General features: G+C 33.6%; 1 protein-coding gene and 2 pseudogenes across 1 annotated transcript; 2 read left to right on the forward strand and 1 right to left on the reverse strand.

The window, feature by feature from the left end:
• Window positions 1-797: 797 nt before the first annotated feature.
• Window positions 798-1,993, forward strand: LOC121391188 (the record flags this gene model as incomplete). Its single annotated transcript, XM_041522895.1, has 2 exons — window positions 798-929; window positions 1,899-1,993. Coding segments are annotated over 2 exons (227 nt in total), but the record flags the coding sequence as incomplete, so codon positions are not given.
• An 8,694-nt stretch (window positions 1,994-10,687) lies between these two features.
• Window positions 10,688-11,947, forward strand: LOC121391191 (annotated as a pseudogene).
• A 3,694-nt stretch (window positions 11,948-15,641) lies between these two features.
• LOC121391192 lies at window positions 15,642-21,292 on the reverse strand (annotated as a pseudogene).
• Between the last annotated feature and the right edge of the window lie 1,438 nt (window positions 21,293-22,730).

Genomic DNA, 22,730 nt, shown 5'->3' on the forward strand with positions numbered 1-22,730 from the left:
ACTAAGTAACGTGTTTGTATATTACGACCTTGTCTCCCTATAAATCGTCCAACTATTCAATAGGTAATTGAACTGAGGCACGGGCAGGACCTCCGGAGGTTTTTTGAGTGGGCATCTGCTAAACGATATGAAGGGTGACTCGTTTGAGATAAGGGTGTGGGAGGGAGAGGATGAGGAGTTAGAATAGATGAAAATGATGTCTTGAATGTGGTTGGAAGAGGCGTGCAAGGCTCTACATAAACCAGAATCGGATGGACTAGCAGCTGCAATTATCAGTGCTTGGGTTTGTGGGGGCCACCCACCACACTCATGTCTAGTATGGGATTAGACTGTGGTACGACTACCTCTTCACTGGTCACTTGACGGGTTTCTCTATAGTGAACTGTTGTCTATGAGCTTCTGAGCCGCCATATTGCATCAACTAACAATGATAACGGCAGCAGGAGACAAACAATACACGAATAGTTTCCATCGACTGGACCACATGCGACTCAAAAGATGGTTACCTTCTGTCAGAATCATTAATTATACCAGCAGTCTTCTCTCTTCGCTTGACTTACCAGAGACTGACAACAACGCCAACGCCCTTCTCTTAAAAACTATACTACCACGAGGAAGCACGTGGTTAGTATACGGACTTAATCCTGAGTGTTTATTATTGTTACCACAATGACTGCTTCATTTTTATTAACACATATTAATGCGAATTAAGAGCCAGAAAATATCTTCTTGTGTTGTTCCCAATATTATTGGTACGATATAATTCCACTGAACTTCAATAACTCTTATTTGATCAGATTATGGAAGAATAGTTGCTTTGTTAACAGCACTATATTATAGTACTACTCCAACTATAGCAGCCCCACTCTATCTTATCAGTTTTTTTCTTGATGAATTTGATGGCTACGCAGCGAGAACACTCAATCAAAGTAATATATCGTTTATTATAATTATTATAATTATAATTGTTATTAATTATTTTTTTTCTAACAGCTTCTTCATTTGGAGCAACTTTGGATATGATAATAGACAGGTAATATTTGTTGATAATACTATTATATAATGACAGTCTAGAGTTTCGACTCTTGGACTTTTTATCGTTTTAGCAACGTTTATAATCAGTACTCCTTTTGCATACAATTATTAGTAATACTCGATATAGCAAGTCATTGGATGTATGTATACAGGTATTTAATGAAATAATGATGTACTAATGATAGGAGTAATCATTGTCTGGTTACCTTGTTAGTACATTATTGGGTGGTGAAGAAAAATCACAAAGTTCTAAAAATTATAAAAATCGTTTACTAAAATTCTATTATCAAATCCAGTATGTGTTATATATATTTGTTTATAAGGTATTTAAGTTATTTTTACAGTCTTTCATGTTTATAGTGGGTATAGGAAGTGAACTTTGTCTGATATCAATATACTTACAGTATTATTCCATTTGGACCACTCAGTAAGTTGTATTTAAACTTTAACACATTTGTATGTTTGCACTGTAATAACAGGAAGGGTAGAGCATGTGTAGCTTTCTCTTAATAGGGAAATATGTTGCCTACTTTTGTTGACACCATTAATTACTATTGTTAATGTCTATTGTAATGTATTAGTAATTAAAACAGCTATCTTTACTACTTCAAAGTATCTTGTTGTGTACTATTTACAATAAAAATGACAAGGATTAGTTTAAATCAACAAATCCACTTCTACAGTATACCTCTATATATATCACTACATAACCTAAACAATGACATGTACATAATATGCATATACTTATTACAATTGTTGCTATACTGTAGTGAGTTGTATTATAATATTTCTCTTCCTATAATTATATAGTTGCTTTATTTGGAATCGATATGGGATTGTGGCAAGTTCCTTTGGCTTCACAGCTCCAATATTTGTTTTAAAACAAATAATTAATGTTATTCAATTACTTGTAGCTGCAATTAAAATTGTTGAAGTAGATCAGAAGAAAAGAGACTAATTATTAATATATTTATTATATTGTCATATTGTGCAGAATGATCGTTTCATATATTAATGTCATTGTTAGTACACAAACATTAAAAATCTTTTAATCCTTCCCTGTAATTTAAATATATTTATTTTATAGATTAAATTTTATCATTATTTATTTTATAGCCACCATAAAGAAAGAAACAATCTCATATTATATTAAGCAGTAAATTAAATTCTTTTAAGTCACATATAGTTAATTCCATGTTTATATTAGATCACATGATAAGCTTTCACTTTCAAAATAGTTCAAAAGAACACACTCTAAATAAAACATCATGTAATTTTAACAGATGCTTTGTGTACTATTGATAGTTAAAACATATCTTTCCTTCATCACTGTCACTTTATAAATAGCATCACAAAAAAAATGGAATGTAGAGTTCATCTATATTTGCATGATTTAATGACACTCACAGGCAGCAGGGAAAATATGACTCACCAACAGTGACTATTACGCTTACATGCATGCATAGCAAATTTTAACCCTTTCTGATGACTAAAGTGGGTTGATCCAAAACTCATGCAATGATTGGAGGTCAAGACACTTTAATTAATTTCTAATTTTATAATTTATTAAGTCATTTACCAAGTAGTTGTTATAGTCTTTATTAATTATTATAATTGCAGTTAATAAATAATAGTAATTTAATTACTTATACCATCCGAATTCAAATATATAAATTAGTTATATAATAAATTGTACTTTTGACGTAATGTTTCTCAGTCCAATTACATAAACTTATAGATCATCTTTAGCTAAAGTGAGGTCTCTTTGTACTGCACACCAACCTATAAACACTGACAATATATCTCTACTTATTATAATATCATTTACCATTCCATAAAAATTGGACATATGATTTATGAGTATCAGTAAACTCTCTTTTTTTTCTCTTCTCCAAATGAAAGTCAATAGTCTCTCAACTTTGACTACACTACCATACAGTACATATAAACACCAGATATGTCAGTAGATTGTCTCTCTTTACTGATGTGTGTCATCAGTGATTGAGTCCTTCATTGCTAACTGATCTACTCTTTTGGCTACTTTGCTAGACTCATTGTCATCAGAACATATTCCTGAGGTCACTTGTAGTACAACAAAGAGAACTGGAGAGATAGCAGCAGGTACATTTGATAAAGACATTGAGTCTATTGGTATGTCTTGTAATAATCCTTCATGGTATGAGTGTTCTAGTAAAGAGAATTGATGTACTGATAAATCAGACACAGCTCTAGCTAACTCTTTGAATTTTCAAGCTATAGAGAGAGAATAAATAAAAGATACACTAATAGTTTATATGGTAACTTGGTTAGAGTTGGGAGTGTCTTCTTGAGAAGTAGCAGACGTTTGTCATACTCATAAAGAAACTGTTCAGCATCTCCATTTCTTAAAGCTCTTCCAAGAAGATAACATATTGTAAATGACTACAATAAACAAAAGTAACGTCAGTTGTTAAGTCTTATTAATTATTATTATATTACTTTCTCTAATGATTGGTCCACCATGTTGTTTGTGTCGTAGGCAACAAGAAAGAGAATACAAAGGGTTAATATTAATTATTACTTCTAGTTCTGCGATCTGAGTCCTCGAGACTCCATTTAATTTTTAAGAGTTAAAGGAAAAAAAGTCGTTTTTCGTATGAAGTCTAGTAAACGTTATACATATCCTAAAACTAAAATGCGAGGAAACGGGTTCCTTGTTTTCTTGTTCGTCCCAATATTATGGTAAGTTTATATTTAATATATATCACGCTATCTCTCTTATTCAGGTTAGTGGTGAGAATTGTAACTCTCTTCATTGCTCTTTATAGTATGCCTACTAACCTAACATAGGATTCCAGTCTATCTTGTTAGTCAATCCCTTGATGCTTTTGATGGTGCTTTGCAAGCAAGAACACTCAATCAAGGTAGCTAAGTGAATATGTTTTGAAGACATTAGAAATTATTGTAAATAATGTCAAATATTAATAACAAAAAATAGGATTTGATCTGGTAATATAAATTAAACAATCAAGATTTACACGTCATGAAATGTACTGTGTTTTTTATTATTTTAGGTACTTCATTTGGTGCTGTGTTAGATATGGTTACTGACAGCAGTGTAGAGCGATGTCATTTATGTTGCTATTATTAGAACAATGCTTTTTTTATCTTTAGAGTATCAATCTTGGTGTTTTTATAGTGTTGGCTATGTTTTATCCACAATATTTTTTTCTGGCAAATATTGGCCATTTTAGATATCAGCAAGTCAACTTGGTTACAAATGTATAGGTATGGATAAATGGATGAATGGATCGATCAAATAAATGGACAATACATGTAGGGATTGACAATATAAGACACCCCTCTTTTTAGCTCACTAATGCTGGTCAAGAAAGTCCAAAGATGTTTAAAAATTTATTGCTACGGGATTTATTTATTCAAATAGGGTAAATGTGATTTTTGCCCCTTTAATTATTAATTCTCTCATTAGGTAGTATCCATTTCTTTATGTGTGGAGGAAATGAGCTCTGTTTAAGTCAATATATTGCTATATTTCGGTGTTGGTCCTGTTTGTAAGTTAAATTTTTAAAACCCTTTTGTACTACCTTTCTACTCCCACCTTAGATTCCATATTTGGAATTTACAAAGGATTATACGCGTTCATGTTTGTCTTCACTATTCAATATTACTGTTGGAAACGTTCATTAGTATTGTCCAAATGATTCTAGCTGCTATCAAAATGCTAACATTGATCAAGAAAATTGAGAGAGAAAGCAAACCAACCATATAACACACATTACCTGTAGGAATTAATACAATGTTTTGAATAACAATATGTGTAACATAAACTAGTCATAAATATACAAGAGTTATATTTTTTATTATATAGAAGTTGTGATAACTGGCATACTACCATGTACCATGACAGTACGGTGGCAAGTTATCTGTGAGAGAGAGAGAGAGAGAGGAGTGCATTAAAGTTAGTATTAGCCAGCTAGCATCAAACATCATATAATTCTACAGTGTCTTAATGATACGATGCTATATGATAATTCCTATTACTTGATAATATGTCAATTCTCAATGTAAACTGAAGCAGCTTCCTTTTCGTCAGGGAACAGTGGGTAATGTAGTGAAGATAAAATCTACCACAAAACAATAGACAATGAGTGTACGTATATATAGAGAAGAGGTCTTACTGGCATTGTGGGAATGTTCCTTCATGTAATCTGTTAATAGCATTATAATACTCCTCCCTTGTCCCTGTAATTAATTCATAATTTATATAATAAGTTATAAGTACCTGACGAGCTCCAGTTGTGAAACTTTCAGTGAATGTATTAAAGAAACCACATTGTATATCATCATCTGAGGAATAACCTGTAATTATAACAAGATATATTATAATATATGACATAATATAAATACTTGAACTTGAGCTTCAATTCGAGCTTCTTTAAGGAAATCGATCATCACATCTTTTTCCATTTTCCATTACCTGAAGGAGAAAAAATCATCCATCCATTTGTCATCTGTCTATCCATCAATTCATCCATCTGTCCATTTATCAATTTATCGATCCATCATTCACTTGACTTACTATCACATTCTGTATATAATATATTCTTATACTAGTTGAAGACTTCCAATTATCTTTCATATGCAAAATGCAAGCAAGTTGCATTAATAATGTAAATGTATTATCCAAATTCCTCATTAAAACGAACGCACAAAGGCCAGACATCAATATAACTGTTGACCAGATTGTGTTATAAAGTTCTCAAAACTAAACAATAAATATATTAAAATGTCAATATTTTATTTTACTTACTGTCTCATTATACAAACATTCTTTCCTAAAGTAATGGCATCCTGTTAATACATTAATAAAATGTAATGTTACAATAGTCTATTGTATAGTACCTGAATAAGACCAACATATTCTTGTGGTTTTATAGTCTGACTGTCTTTCTATTAACACAATAATACAATATATTACTATTATTGTATTGTTATTGTTATTATTATATTATTATATTATTATATTATTATTATTATTATTATATGGGAGTAGACTTACTGATTGTCTTAATGGAGGTAAGTTGTTATTAACAATGTCATATTTTTGTACTGAGGAAAAAAGAATAATTCTATAAATGAAATAATTTTGAATTCACTTACAAGAATCATCTTTTATTAATACTCGTACAATTTTAGATCTTTTTGATAAAGACACTCTCAGATCATCAAGACAACTTTGAGGTATATCATCACAATAGAACCCTAAACCCAATATGTTGGGCTTCATACCACCTAGACCAGCTGACTGTGGAGAGAGAAAGAGAGAGAGTAATGATCAAGACAAATCTTTTCATACTGTAAGAAGACTTCTTGTTCCAGAACGAATGGAGTCAGATACATTAAGTTCTACAAATGCTTTAAATTTTGATATCTGTAAAAATCCAGCCATGTTTTAAGTTGTCGGTGTTAATACTGTGCTACATCACGATTAAATGGCTGCACTACAACATGACCTAGAACTAAAGACCACCCTGCAATGGACAGATAAATACAATGAAACACATAAAACTACTAACTTTCTTAAGATCATTACAAAACTTGATTAGTCGGAACGCTGACCTAGGATTTGATACCATCAGTAATATCTCTGGTCTCCAAAACTTAACATGACTTTTCCTGATATCGAGGTGAAGTAAATATTTTCGGACCTAATATATGGTAATAATCTCATATTTTAGAATGGGTGTGGTCCTACTTGATGATAGATTCAGAGCTTGCGATACATCCCCCCAAGGCGTGGCTGGAGATCTCAACAAAAGAATCACAAACAATAGAATCATTATCACTAAATGAAGGAATGTATACTATCTATCCATTTCTCTATGTCCCATTCATCATCCATTATTCATATGTCCATTTACTCACTACCCCTAATGTAATTGCTGCATATAATGGATTTATAACAAACATTAACACCAAAACAGCTTAAAGCTCCTAGAAATGCTATTAGTACTTATACACAAAAATCAATAAAAGAACCAAATTAAGGAGTCTATACTAAACTTACATGTATAGCGAGCATAAAACTGGAAAGTAGGTCTGCATTAATAACTATTAATTAACTAATTATAATGTTTAATAACTAGGGACCTGAAGTTTAGGTGCTGATGCAATTTTCATAGCTAAACATGCTAAATTGACTACTCCTATGAGAGAAGAAAGAACATTGTCACAATAGGAGCAATGGCATTGATTTTTTCCAATAAAAGAGTAGCCTACAACAAGAGAGAGAGAGAGAGAGAGGGGGGGGGGGGGGGGGGGGGGGGAGGGGAGAGAGGGAGAGAGAGAGAGAGAGAGAGAGAAATACGTCTATTTCCAAACTCTACTCACTTGTACAAGCATCCATGAAAACAATACAGCAACAATAGCTCTTTCTTTTTTCCCACAGTCCAAGTAATGGATGCAGAATACACCTAATAACAACAACAAGTAATATAAATATAATAAACAAGCTGACTAACTAAACAGTCTGCTCTATTTAGCTTTTTTCTTGCATATAGAACACGAGAAGCTCCTATTAAGTTTGCTAGAGCAGCTGAGAGGGTAGCAGCAAAGACACCTATTGTAATAAACTCTGGTATTAAATTGATGTCCTAAAAATCAATAAAAAAAATAAGACGGATAATTTAAAATGGATGCATACCCACCTTAAATAATTGATAGTTATTAATTAATAATGAGCGATCACATGTGAATGCTGTGAAAGTGACTGTGGAATAATAAAGGTCATATGACCATCACGTGACAGTCATTTGACTCACATAATATTATAATAAATAAGAAAGTGAGGCCACAAGCTAGCAAAGTTCCTTGAGGAATTGCAACACTAGGATTTTTTCAAATCTCCAGAGATATTAGCACCAGCTATATAAAAAAATAGGTGTGGTCATTTATCTTTATCTATAGTTACTCCACCCACCCATTATTCCAGTGCAGCCATTAAATAGAATAGCAAAAACTTTCTGAAAAATTAAGTACAAGACCACCTTGAGAATATCTCGGACTATAATGGACTAAAAGAGGAAAGTCATGTGACAATCATGTGACATATCACATGACTATGTTACCTTGACATTTCCAAAAAATGTATCAAAACTAAATCCAGTATAATTCAATGTCTACAAAAGACAAGTCACAGTTGGACACACACACACACATTCTCATACATACTTCATTAATTGCGCTGATCAGTGAGTTTTCAGGAGGAATATTAACAGAAATTTCTTTTTGAACTCCAAAACTAATCTAAAGGGTGTGGCATATGAAATGAATCAATTGTGTGTGTGTGTGTGTGGGGGGTTGAGCTATCAACTCACCAATATTGTTACTATTGAAACATCACTACTAAAAATGAGAAAGGTGGTTTTAGCAAAGAGACCTATAAAATATACAAATCATATTATAACTTAACACAACCATAGCTTACCAGCTCCACAAGACAAACAATTAACAAAATAATAAAATAATACTTCCATAAATAATTTTGTAAAACATATCCATCAGGTAATCCATACAATGCTCAATATTATCACGATCACAATGGCCTCGTAGCAAGGAACCGCCCTTACCTAAATACTCATTAATGCTTCCACAAATCCTATATTGATACAACATATAAACCACACCTCCTTTTAATGAGGTTCTAACCATGATATAAGTAGCTGAACCAAAAATATTTGCAATAATAAAAATAGCTCCGACTGATCTCCAAATCAGGACCTAATGCTCGACTAATCATAACTATTAAATTAATATGATATCATTACGGGGGGGAAAAATAACAAATGTAATGTTTAGTTTATAATATTAGAACTAGAACTAAATGTTGCGTGTCATATGACAAATATATTCCATGAACCACATGAGTTCCTTGAGGTGTCAGGAGAAACATGATATAATATTATTATTTATATCCTGTTTGATCACATCCTCAAAGGAAGTAATTATGACATGTTACTATTTTTAGAAAAGATTTCCTTTCCAAAAATTTGTGAAGTCACAAGATTATGCTAGCACAGATGTTATCAAAACAAAAATTACTATAAAAGCATTTGAACAGTAATGTTCTGACAGACCTAGGCTACAACAACCTGCAGTCAATAATGTCTCATTGTATTGATTATAAATATTTTACTAAACAAAGTGGTGAACTAACACTTTATAATGATGTTCCAGAAGATGATGAACAAGAAAGCAGAGTGCCATTATCAAAACCTACAGAATAATCTGATTCCTATTGTTATAGAACAACGTGATAATGCAAGAGAAAGCAATTGGAAACAGCAAGTAATTCATATCCATTCCAGAAAGAACTGACACTATACCACTAATAGATCAAGGCTTGTCTATTCCTAGTGAAATACCACTGGCATCATCTTCAACAGAGGGAACATCAACAGTTTAATGATGACATTGTTGTTACAACCTATCATGGGTACTGTTTGTCAGGTCTCACCTCATCTCTCTGAACAGGAGATGATGGTAATCAATGACTCATCTATCCTCTATATATACACACGCACATATCATCATTACATCTACTATACTGCATATATTTTAACCCCTATATAACAATGTCTATATAATCGAATGTGCCTGTGTGTCCAAGTCTTATATATCGTGTACAGTATTAAGGATACAGTAAACTCCACCCCCTTCTACATTGCCATTAGTTGAGATAGCTGATATTGAAAGAACAGTCAAAACAACAACAGATAACCAATGAATAACATTGCAAGTGTTTCCAGATAACCAGCCTACAACAATGAAATGTTGAGGTCAGTTTTGATAATCTGATGTGATATTTATATATATATATATGTATATATATATATATATATATATTATATATATATATATAGTGGTGTGATCATCAGTTATATATTATACTGACCTGTCCTACGGCACGACCATACCAAGTCTTAAAAAGAGGATGACACTAAATATGACAGAATACTGGAATTGTGACACCAAATATCATTCCAAGTTTCTTTTTACGAGCTAAAGAAAAAAAGAGTAAAATAATTATTTACAAAAAATCGTTTTAAAATAAATTGAATTATGTTTTATTCTTTTAGTATAAATGGTTATTAATCTAACTACGGATCTAACTAAGTGTATTAAGACACCTTGATGTTTTTTCAGTAATCTTTCTATGAAGTAGAGGCTGCAAATCGTCGTCGGGAATGGAGGTATCTTTGAAATTATTAAAAAAAAAAAAAAAATAAAAAAAAAAAAAAAAACAAAAAGCACAAAAAAAAAAAAATAAAAAAAAATTATAAAATAAAAAAAAAAAAAAATTAATTACAAATAAATCCAAAATAAATAACATCAAAAAAAAAAAAAAAAAAAAACAAAAAACAAAAAAAAAAAAAAAACATAAAAAAAATCTCCATCATAGCCATTCTCCGCAACCACGCCAATGTCTGAAAGAGCCGTAATTCTTCTGAAAGAACCTTCACTCATCGATCCACTGCTCTCTCCGTCACTTTCTAACAGACTTCTTCTCGAAGCCATGTCAAAGAGAGTGCAAGCCAACTAAAAATCACGTGATCTGTTTCTGATCTAATTATTTGTTGTGGGTGTACTCATCATGGAGATTTTTCTGCAAAGAGAACTACAAACTTGTACAGTACGTGCATTGAGTAGAACTGGAGGAGGATGCATTAGTGGATGGGCGGAGTTATGAACTTGATGATGGCAGGAAAGTTTTTGTAAAAACACAACCAAGACGACAAGGTATAAAATAAACCACACCTATATATTAACTACAGTATTATAGGCTAAAGTGATGTTTGATGGTGAGTTTGCAGGATTACAAGCAATATCAGCTACAAAGATGGTAACTGTGCCGTGCCCACATAAGGTACCTGGTCTCTGTTGTTAATATCACTTATTATATGTGTCTAGGTTGTACCAGGACCAGATGGTAATGGCTGGATTTTTTGTAATGGATCATTTAGATATGACACCTCTTAGAAAATTTATGAAAGAATTAGGTATACAACTTGCTCGGTAAGGGAGAGAGAGAGTGAGAGTATATATTTTTCTCTCATATAGGCTCCACCTCCATAATTTATCATTGAAATCACAACAAGAGGAACCTCTCTTCATTCTGGGTGGAAAAGACGAAACAAGTCCCAATACATAGACAAGTTTGGGTTTGAGTCTACTACATGTTGTGGGTTCATTCCAATGCCAAATACATGGACATCAGACTGGATAGTGAGGAACCCAGTTACCACATGTACTAATACTTCATTTATAGATGTTCTATGCTAGTCAACGCTTACAACCTCAAATATATCTTGTCTTATCAAAGGTACTACACACACAACAACATTACACATATTGTGATATCATATAGTATGATAACAGACAAGTGAAGGAATTATGGTCACATCTTCAACTCAAATTACCTCAATTTTTTACTGGTATTGGTCCCTATATATCCTTCATTATTTACATGGTGATCTCTGGAGTGGTAATAGTGCTGAGACTACTCAAGGACCTGGTTAGCTTGTAAATATAAATAATTAATTTTCATTTCTTTTTTAGTGATTTTTGATCCAGCTGTCTTTTATGGACATCATGAGTTTGACTTATCTATAGCAGGAATGTTTGGTGGTTTTAATAGAGACTTCTATGATTCATACCACAGCCTCATTCCCAAGTCACATGGGTTTGAGACTAGACAGAAACTCTACACATTATTTTCACTATCTAAATCACTGGTATGATTTTTTAAAATAATAAAAAATTATTGATTGATTTTATTGGGCTATAGGATCATTTTGGTTCAAGCTATCAACAACAAAGTATTAGTTTAATGAAGGAATTAATTATCTCATGAAATATCATTAAATTTGTTGTCTCGTGTGTACAAACAATTTATCAAACAGCAATCAATTAGTGTACAAATAATTATAATTAAAACCTAATTAAATTTATTTATTATGGGATCAAGGGCTTTAAACAATTCTCTCCTCAAAACTATGAACTGAAAAAATGTTTTTTAACATAAGATTTAGCAGATAAGACAATAGCCATTCGCTCTTCCATGAGTCATGTTAATAACAGAACATATACAATCTGCATATTCTTACACACTATCAGCTAAAAAACCTGTCTCTGTATCTTTAACACTATCTAGTAAAGGCCCTCCTGAACGATGACCAATCATGATACATCCAGCTGCCATACACTCTACAAGACTGATACCACCAAATGTTCATTCCACATTGTGTGAATTGCAGCATGAACTGTCCTAATTCACTTTGTAGTCTTGTGAACGACACATTTACTAAAAATTCCCCGTTATCATCTATGCCTATTCAGATGCATACTTCCGTAAGTCTTCAACTCGACGTTGATCCTCCTCATCTCGGCAGCTACCAATTATAGAGAGAAGGGGTTTGACCCCTAGGTTCTTGACTCATAATAGCTTTGACAACCTCTAATTGTTTCCGCTGGTTTTTTTTCAGGACGATACTGACCAAGAGAGACAATTCTAACACACCTTGTCAGTTTCTTGTCTGGAACATTTAGAAATGTCTCCACATCACATGGAGGTATAAACAATACAGATACCTCTTGATTTCCAAATATGGTCAATATGCCATACGTCCATTGACTATTAACCATGACCACATCAGCTCGACGGCCAACAAAACCATTAACATAGCTACAAACGATAATACATATATTTTAATCTGGTTAGGAAACGAGAGCGAGATATTGTTTGAGAATTGTTATAAGTTTGTTGCCCTGATCAACCACTGATAACATATCAGTGCTGACCACAGGATAGTGAACGTAAGTGATAACATAACATCCTACTAACCAACGAATAATGGATAAGTGAAAGCATAGCCCATTGTATCAAAATAAATATGTGGACGAAAGTTAATAAGAGCTTCTAGTCCAAGAACAACCGAACCCAGGCATTGTCCGAGGAGAGTAAAACGAGGCCTGTTTTTGCTTCAACTAGCCATCGCAAACGTAAAAAAAATAATTGTATTCTTTCTTTTGGTAAGTCTATTCCAAATCGGTCCTTCACTTTCTCTAATATACTGTCTCCAGTTTTGTCTCTTTCTCCAGTATATATTATACAATGAATATGAGGCCATTTGTGAACTATAGCTGATACTGCATGCCATAAACTCGTTCTCCTCCTCTCCACCAGCATCAGCATAAGGATGAAATAACCCAAGAGTGATATTCTGAGGACGTCTTCTCAAGCAGAGGAAAAGTAAAATGAGAGGTAAGAAAAAAAGAAAAAAGTACCACGTTGTGGTTTGTGGGCAGTGTAGAATACGGACGTGAACGGAAAACATTCTGAAAATTTCTATAGAAATGCAATGGGGAAATTTGATGAATTCCGTATACTATTTCCAAACAAAATGATGTTTTACAGTACGAGTCGTCTATTCTATCGACCATTACAACTCATATAAATGCATTGGAAGGAAGAATATCATATCTACAAAAGAAAAGAAACTTACCTGAAGGGCAATATCCTTATTCGAGAGCTTGTTGCAACTGGTTCAGTACCCAGTGACAGAACTATAAGTTCACTTTCTTCACATGTGTCAAGTACATTTGTCCCATAACAGAATAATGACGTAATATGATGTCATAGTCTTTCAAGATGAAGCAAGTGCAAAAGAAGTATTAGAAGTTGCCAATCGAGTCACAAAACCTGGTAATATTAAATTTTGTTAAATTTATTATTTAATACCGTTATTAGGATTAAGTTTATTAACGTCAAAACTTAATTATTATCTTGCTCATGAGCATCAAGAGGAGGCGTGGCTTACGTACAAGCAATTACATCAAAATGGTCACACTCCTCGATGTACTACAATAACAAAAAGTTATTAGAATGTGTAAAGAACACATCACAAATCATAGAACTATTAACAATAGCAAAGACTAAAGGGTACGGTTACCTTCAAACATTACTACATCATTACTTGAGAGAGCTGTTCAATATGGCTCTGCTTGGAGAGAAGTGGTAGCTATAATAATGCGTTATTACCATGACAACTGGGAAATTTAGTATTACGAACCATTAGCAGATGCATTAGTGAAATGGATACAAAAGTTAAGGAAAAAAATTGATTAATTCTCTTAATATTAGGGGTTTCCTCTTTAGTCAACATCAATGTGAAGTCAATTTTACTACAATAACTAAGTCAGTACATAATTATAAAGGACAAGTAAATTATATTCTCAATTACATAGGGGCTATTGTACTAATTGTGGGTATAAAATGATGACTATATACTTAAACAAAGATGAACACATGTTATTAACAAAACATGTAAGTACAATACAACTTATAAACCAGTTGAAAACCAGTTTTTAACAGGCTAGACCAGGTATTAGAAGATGAAGTCCAATCATTTGAAGATAGCCAGACAAGGAAGAGAAGGAATTAAAGAAATTTTATACATTATTATCAGTATATTGGACAAATTGAACAGTATTGGAATGGCCTCAATACATCAGGACTTGTCAACACTAAAAGAGTTAGTTATTAAAAACCTATAATGTACTTCACTATTTAACTAGTTGATTACAATTGAGTTATTGGGAAAAAACACAACAACATTACCATCATTGGTCATGCACGCAGTCATCTTATCAAAAAATTTACACTCCACCCAACAATATAACCCTAGTCTTGAAGAATTACAAACTCACTATAACAAAAGAGGAATTTATTTCTTTTTTACTCGCAACAGGTAATAATAAAAAAAATAAAATTTATTTTTCTAATTTTATTTAGAGTTGCTGACGATCATTATTTTGTATATAGTGCATTAACTAGTGGACCTAAAACATTGTTTGTTTCCAACGATCTCCTTGGCAACCATATTGACAAATATCCACAATACTGCAGCCAATATTTAAAAAATGGCAACGAAGTTCTCAAGTTCATTTTACTGACAATCAACCATACCAGAAAAACATTAAGGCAAGTAATAATGTAATTAACTACTATATTAAAGGGGTATCCTCTTTCTATAGTATCCTCAACATTATGATGTACATTTACAATGGACAAGATCAGATTATCATATTCCGTTACAGGATAATAAATGGATCTGGTTAATCTTTAAAATAAATTCATGAAACAATAAATTGTAAAAAGGTGAAACAATTCATCAAGTTTCTTACCATCACCACACAATATATAGTGAGGGGGTTATCCTGAAAAATGCATGCTATATTGTCCATGTGCATTTCTAGTGATGTAATCCTTCCATTTGGGGAGGGGGTGTGTAATCACTATATATCCATAATCCATGATGAGAGAGTGTGCTGTAAATCACACAAAAAATATGACAAGTACTGGATTACCAGAGAAAATAGAAAGACTATAAATATATATAATACATTATATAACACAATGTTGTATGTATGTGGTGTTTTTTAATATAATCCACTAATAATAGAAAAGTTTGTGACAAGTAAAAAAGTGCATACCGACACAATCCTGATTTGGTTCATGTGAGAGACAGAATAGGGTAGTTTAAGAGTTAATTTGAATGACTGCGAGATCGCCGTGATTCTTCATTGTTATAAACGAGGACTCTACTTCGACTACGATCATACTGCTGGAGACTTCTTGGGAGATCTTTTTGGAGAGTAGCTACCAGATCGACTACATATAAAATTAATATAAAAAAATAAAATAAATAATATAAAATAATAAAAGGGACCGGAGAAATACCAGGTTCTCTCACACGAATATATATGGCAGCTGCCTGGAGTTTCCCCCTAAGTGAGAGAGAGAGAGGGAGAGAGATGAATTGATATTATTAAAGATAATACCCATGTGTGATCTGAACTTGCTATCATCTAAATCTCGAACAGCTCTCTTTGCGTGTTCATAACGAGCAAATTCCACAACTCCCATTCCGTTTACGTTGAACGTCAGCATATAGGACATCACCAGCTTGACGAAAATGATCCTAGTAACATTATATATAAAAAACAACAAGATTTAGTCCCAAAAATAAACCTTTATATCTTGCCAAGATCCACTACTTGGTAGACCTGTGATTTCAAGTTGATATCCCTTGGGTCTGTTACCACGTCCACCAGGTCTCCGCCCCCACCCATATTACCTCCTCCACCTCTCCCCTTCCTGAAGACCGTGGGAACTCTACGCGTATCTTACATCCATCAAACACATACCCATCTCTGCCCCTGACAGCATCTTTCAGCATCTCTAGTCATAAAAGCACATGATAATCACGTGATAATATAATAACCTTACCTTGGATCTTCAAATTCAATGAAAAGCAATGGAGTTTCCCTTCTCGTGTGAGATCTACGTCAACGACTTTACCATACTTGTAAAAGAGGTACATCTAAATCTCGAGTGCGTATCTCATTAGAAGGGTTGCCTACATACACTTTACAATCATTGTTTGGCACTAGACATTTTGACTTTCTCCACCACCTTCTCTTCTTGTGCTCGTGCTCGACTAAATATATTGCGCATGCGCACTAATACACTTATGAATCTATTATTAACAATAATATTAGTAGCGTTTATAATTAATAAACATCACACAATAACGTTTTTTTAAAGCGATTATTTTATTTTACTTAAGTGTTGATGGTGTGATTATTGGGTAGTAATTTATCTACTTCACTAGTATCATTATGATAAGGGTCATCCTCTTTATCTCTAGTCTCATTTATATCACTACTTAATGACTGATGCTCATTAACATCAGAATTACTCCTATGAGAACGAGAATTCACTTTTTAACATGATCTTCTACAGCCTATAGACTAGAGATGAGAGAGAGAGAGAGAGAGAGAGAGAGAGTCCTAATTATTATATATCATAAACACACCTTTCTGTCATTCTCTACTGTTAAAGTTGATAACATAAACAGTCCTCCACCAATGACACAAATGATAGGTTTGTCACATACAAAGAATATTGCATACTAACAGCATGACTATAAATGTCATTATAACTTTTATGAAAATGATTAAACAATGAATCAGATATCTAAAAATATATTGAACTAATCATTCAATTTATTAAGGAGTTTACTCACAGCTCCAACAATGAATGGACTTGCAGCATCACCCAAAAAAATGAATTAAAATATTTGTATTGCTTCAGCAGATGACCGACACTCTGGAATAACTACATACTAACAAGAAAGCAAATATCACTACTTCATCTTTGACGCATTCTTCATACACTCCTCCATTAATCCATTCCTCCATCCATCCATCCATCCATTAATCCACTCCTCCATCCATCCATTTTATCCATCCATCCATCTATTAATCATTCCTTCATTCATCCATTCATCCATCCATTAATTCATTCCTCCATCCATCCATCCATTAATCCACTCCTCCATCCATCCCATTTATCCATTCATCCATTAATCCACTCCTCCATTAATTCATTCCTCCATCCATCCATCCATTAATCCAATCCTCCATTCATCCATCCATCCATTAATCCACTCCTCCATTAATCCATTCCTCCATCCATCCATCCATTAATCCACTCCTCCATCCATCCATCCATTAATCCATTCCTTTTTCATCCATTCATCCATCCATTAATTCATTCCTCCATCCATCCATCCATTAATCCACTCCTCCATTAATCCATTCCTCCATCCATCCATCCATTAATCCACTTCTCCATCCATCCATTTATCCATCCATCCATCCATTAATCCATTCCTTCATTCATCCATTCATCCATCCATTAATCCATTCCTCATCCATCCATCCATTAATCCACTCCTCCATCCATCCATCCATTAATCCATTCCTTTATTCATCCATTCATCCATCATTAATTCATTCCTCCATCCATCCATCCATTTAATCCACTCCTCCATTAATCCATTCCTCCATCCATCCATCCATTAATCCACTTCTCCATCCATCCATTTATCCATCCATCCATCCATTAATCCATTCCTTCATTCATCCATTCATCCATCCATTAATCCATTCCTCCATCCATCCATCCATAATACCAATAGTATGGCTGCAACAGGTGCCCACATTAAACATAAAAAGAATTCTGAAATGAACACCATTACCTAATAACAATACAATAAAAACTAATTAATCATTAAAATAACAGGGGCTCACCCATCCCCACATACAAGTTGTAGCTACCAAACCAAAGAGTGAAATATAGAAAAGGTCCTCCAATCATTAAACTAATAGCACACACAATACAATCTGATTGCTTTGTCCATCGACTTAAGAACTTGCTCAATTCAGAACCAGAAACTGTAGCAACTAACCAGCAACAACAGTTATAATACCAAATCTTAAGGAAGCATCAGTTGTACTAAGGGGTTAAAAACAATCAGTTAATTATAAGTTATTAAAACAGTAGACAAGACAATACAATATAAGACAAGAATTTATTACTATTGAACTATTAATTTTTAGGTCAATAAAAAGGAAATATCATCTGTCATCATAACAACCCACACAATATTTATAATAACATTATTGACATACTTGTATGGATGTGATAATTGTTCCATCATCATATAATTGTTGTGATGTACGATATATCAAAGAGGGAGCCCATTGTGCTAGTGCACCAACTGAAAATGTTAGGGCAGCAAAACCAAAGGAAGTTAAAATAAATGTTTTTTACTATTAGAAAAGTAATATTTTAAAATTGAATATCATTATCTGTACTTTTTCAATAAATAGAAGACATCGTCAATGTATCCTTTGATTCCACTTTGACCTTTGACCCCTGACTGATTACGAGGGTCTTCACTTTGACCCCGAGGTGGTTCTTTGATTGTGAATAATACCAACAATACAGCTAAGATACCAAGTCCAGGAGACACCTAAAATAACATTATTTATTGATAATAAAATAAAATAACTTACTCTAAATGCCCAACGCCAACTTTGAGTAACATGATAATATTTATGTATTTGAGATGAAACAAATGAACCAACACCATAACCAGAGCACTTGAGAGAGAGAGAGACAGAGACAGAGAGAGACAGAGGAGAGAGGAGAGACAGAGAGACAGAGACAGAGAGAGACAGAGACAGAGAGACAGAGAGAGACAGAGAGAGACAGAGAGAGGAGAGAGAAAAAACATTTTATTAACTACTAACAAGTTAATCTTAACTTGTTAAATATGTATTATTATATTAATATAAAATACCTCCCTATAGGGATAGCCATATAAAATATAGCCAAGGCTCTTAATCTTTTCTCAGTGCTAAACAAATCAGCCCAAATTGTTGGAGCAATAGTAGCATAACTGGCTTCTCCAATACCAACAGCACATCTTGTAGCAATCAACATAATATAATTCTATTGAAGACAATGAAGTACACATAGTGAGACAAGAACAGGTGTTTAACAGAGGGGGAATAATACAGATGTGGTTAGTAATTGAATACAGGTGTGTCACTAAACTATTTGGTATGTTTACAAATTAATAATATATAATTTTACAAAAACACATTATTCAAAACATCAAGACATCCATTCATCTATTAACATACAACAGAGAAAGATCCCAATAGCACACAAACCGGACCAGATAAAGATACCCACGGCCATTATATATTTACGGGTATAGCGATCACCCAGATAACCAAATAGAGGGCTCAGTAACATAAAGTGAGAATGAACGAAGTCTGTAAAAGACTCCTTCTTTATCATCAATATGTTTGATTAAAACCATTGCGAGTTCTATTTTTGTATCTCGGGTAAAACCCCTGTAATATAAAACTGTGTAATGAAAACAATCGTGTGTTTTTGTTAGTTGTGGGTAATTAACTGTGAATTAAATGACATATTAATTGAAGTTTACCTGCCACAGTATATCGATCCATATAATTGAGTAAATTGATAAAGAACAATACAGCTACAGTCCATATTTTTAATAAAGTTGTGGTGTTCATCTCTTATGTAAAGAAATCGGCTGATTTACGCTGGAGGGGGGGGAGCCAGTCACGGGTTATCACCCTCCACCCTCATTTCGTGGTATGCTATTAATTGGAGGCGACTTTATAATTCCAGTAGTGAATAGGGCAGTTTAGTAGAGCGTCGCTATGTCAGTAGACACTGCAGGTAACCGATATTAATTTACAGTTCGCGATGTGATATGTCATCTTTTCTTTCTATATCATAGTGCTAGCACCACCTCCTGTTTTATTAGAGGCTCCCAGTAGCATTCTCCAACATCAAGTAAGTTATATTAGTAGTTATTTCTAGATATAAAAAACTAAGCATTCTGTAATAACATTTATTTAATATAATGTTTATTTGTTGTTTACTTGTATTCTATTTGATAAACACTTAATTTTCCATACAAAATTTGGTCTGCCCACATGTCAAAATAATGACCATATGGACACCTGTTCCATGTATCCATTCATCCAGTTAGCCATCCATTTATTGGTCTATCCATCTATTTAGTTTCCATGCATCCATTTTCATTGAAAATATTGTATTTTTCACATTAAATTAAAACAAGGTGTTATGATGTACTATTAATACAATTGAGAATTGAATATTTGTAGTGAGTTGAAATGTGTATTAGTTAATTTAGTTAGTGTAGTCTCGTTCACACTATATATGAGTATATCATAGATGAGGTCACGGGTTAGTGAGTGATCAAAGAAATTATCAACCTTTGAGATTTTGTTACTAATGCTCTATCTTCTCTGTCTCGGGAAGGGCTTTGCTCTCCTCTCTCTCTCTCTCTCTCCTCTCTCCTCTTCTTCTCTCCTCTCTCTCTCCCTCTCTCTCTCTCTCCCTCTCTTCCCCACTCTCTCCTCTCTCTCTCTCTCTCTCTCTCTCTTCTCTCTCTCTCTCTCCCCCCTCCTCTCTCTCTCCTCTCTCTCTCTCTCTCTCTCTCATCTCTCCCAAGCCTCTCTCCTCTCCTCCCCTCTCCTATCCCCCCTCCAGGGTGCCCCTTCGACGTCGTCCCCAGTCCTTTCCTCGATCATCCCCCTCCCTCCTTATCACCCAGTCTCATCTCCCCTCTCTCTCTCGCCCCACCCTCATCTTCCTCCTCTTTGGTTCCGTTCCACTCTCCTTCTCCTTTCTCATTCTCTTTTCCTCTTTTCTCTTCCCTTTCTTATAGACTGATCCTCCAGACAAAACGTTCTTAATGTTTTTGGACCGCCCCTTCATTAGAGCAATCTCAGATTATAAACCAAGATTATCACCATGGTAACTACACATATAACTACTACTTAACATATTTTATCAATAAATCATTAAACACAGTTTCACATTCAATAATCAACACTAATTCAAATTATTTTATTAGTATTAATGAATATAAATACCTTATAATAACATTGTATATTAGTGGTCTGTCAATTATTGATTATATACCATATTAGGTAATGATGATGACAATGATAGCCAATATGACAGTCGGAAACCATCCACAGTTAGCTCTATAGGTAAGTTTTAGTTCTAAATTGACAACATTTGTCAATATATCCCATGGCTATTAAATGTTAGGATGTTTTGATCCTTGTGAGGGATATGGTTAGTATATTAAACACTAGTATTGCATCATAATGATGTAATATTTTAGTCATTGAGTGGATGTATGACAGGTGTTCATAGAATGGTAAATATCTTTCCTTTTTTTCAGATAACATACAAGAAGAGGAACAGTTAAAGACCAAGGAAACAAGGTATGTTATGTGTGGGAGAGATATGTAATCATAATGATTGTTTATATAAGGTATTACTAATCATTGCATATTAATATCTTAATGATAATATTAAACAACTTCTGACACTGTGGAAATAAATTATGACAGTTAAAATGTAACTCTGTATATTGTGTAAACAGTTCCTTGTAATAATTGTCAATATGGCAGCGAAAAGTTGTATGAGTTCTTTTACTTGTTGTTGCGTGCATTATTTAAAATATTTGTAGTAGAGAGAGAACACACCCACACACACATACGTGGTTACCCAGTATAATGTAAGTATCTAAGTGTGTGTGTGTGTGTGTGTGTGTGTGTGTGTGTGTGTGTGTGTGTGTGTGTGTGTGTGTGTGTGTGTGTGTGTGTGTGGGAGGGTGATATAGTATACATGTATTTTAACATGATCATTTATTACTGGGTAGCCAGTATGTGTAGTGATGTGGTATTTTGTGTTCTCTCTCTATGTAGCTATTTCTATAAAAATGGGCGGAGTCTTGTTACTGGAGAGAGGGAGCATCAACAAGCATTTTGGCAGCAGTAAAATTATTAGACGGAATTAAGGAAGACAATAAACGCAAAAATAGTGATCCCGTCGTGTCAAAGAGATCTTCTGAAATAAAAATAAAGAAACGTTGTTTATCAGACTCTACTGGTAGCAATCCACTTGTTGCAGCTGCTCCAATAGCTGACGACACCTCATCAGCTGTGGGCGGAGACTCTGGTATAGTAGATTGTCAGTCACATTGCAGTAACAAATACAAACCAGATACACAAATGTGAAAGAAGTAGAAAAAGTATTCCAGCATTATCAAACACATTAAGAACAGGCAGCCTCGATGAAGGTACCTTTAGAAAATTACAACAAGATGATGACAGCTCTTCTCATAGTGGTAGCACACAGA

This window comes from Gigantopelta aegis, unplaced genomic scaffold (assembly GCF_016097555.1).
Source record: "Gigantopelta aegis isolate Gae_Host unplaced genomic scaffold, Gae_host_genome ctg1945_pilon_pilon, whole genome shotgun sequence".
NCBI classification, from domain to species: domain Eukaryota; kingdom Metazoa; phylum Mollusca; class Gastropoda; order Neomphalida; family Peltospiridae; genus Gigantopelta; species Gigantopelta aegis.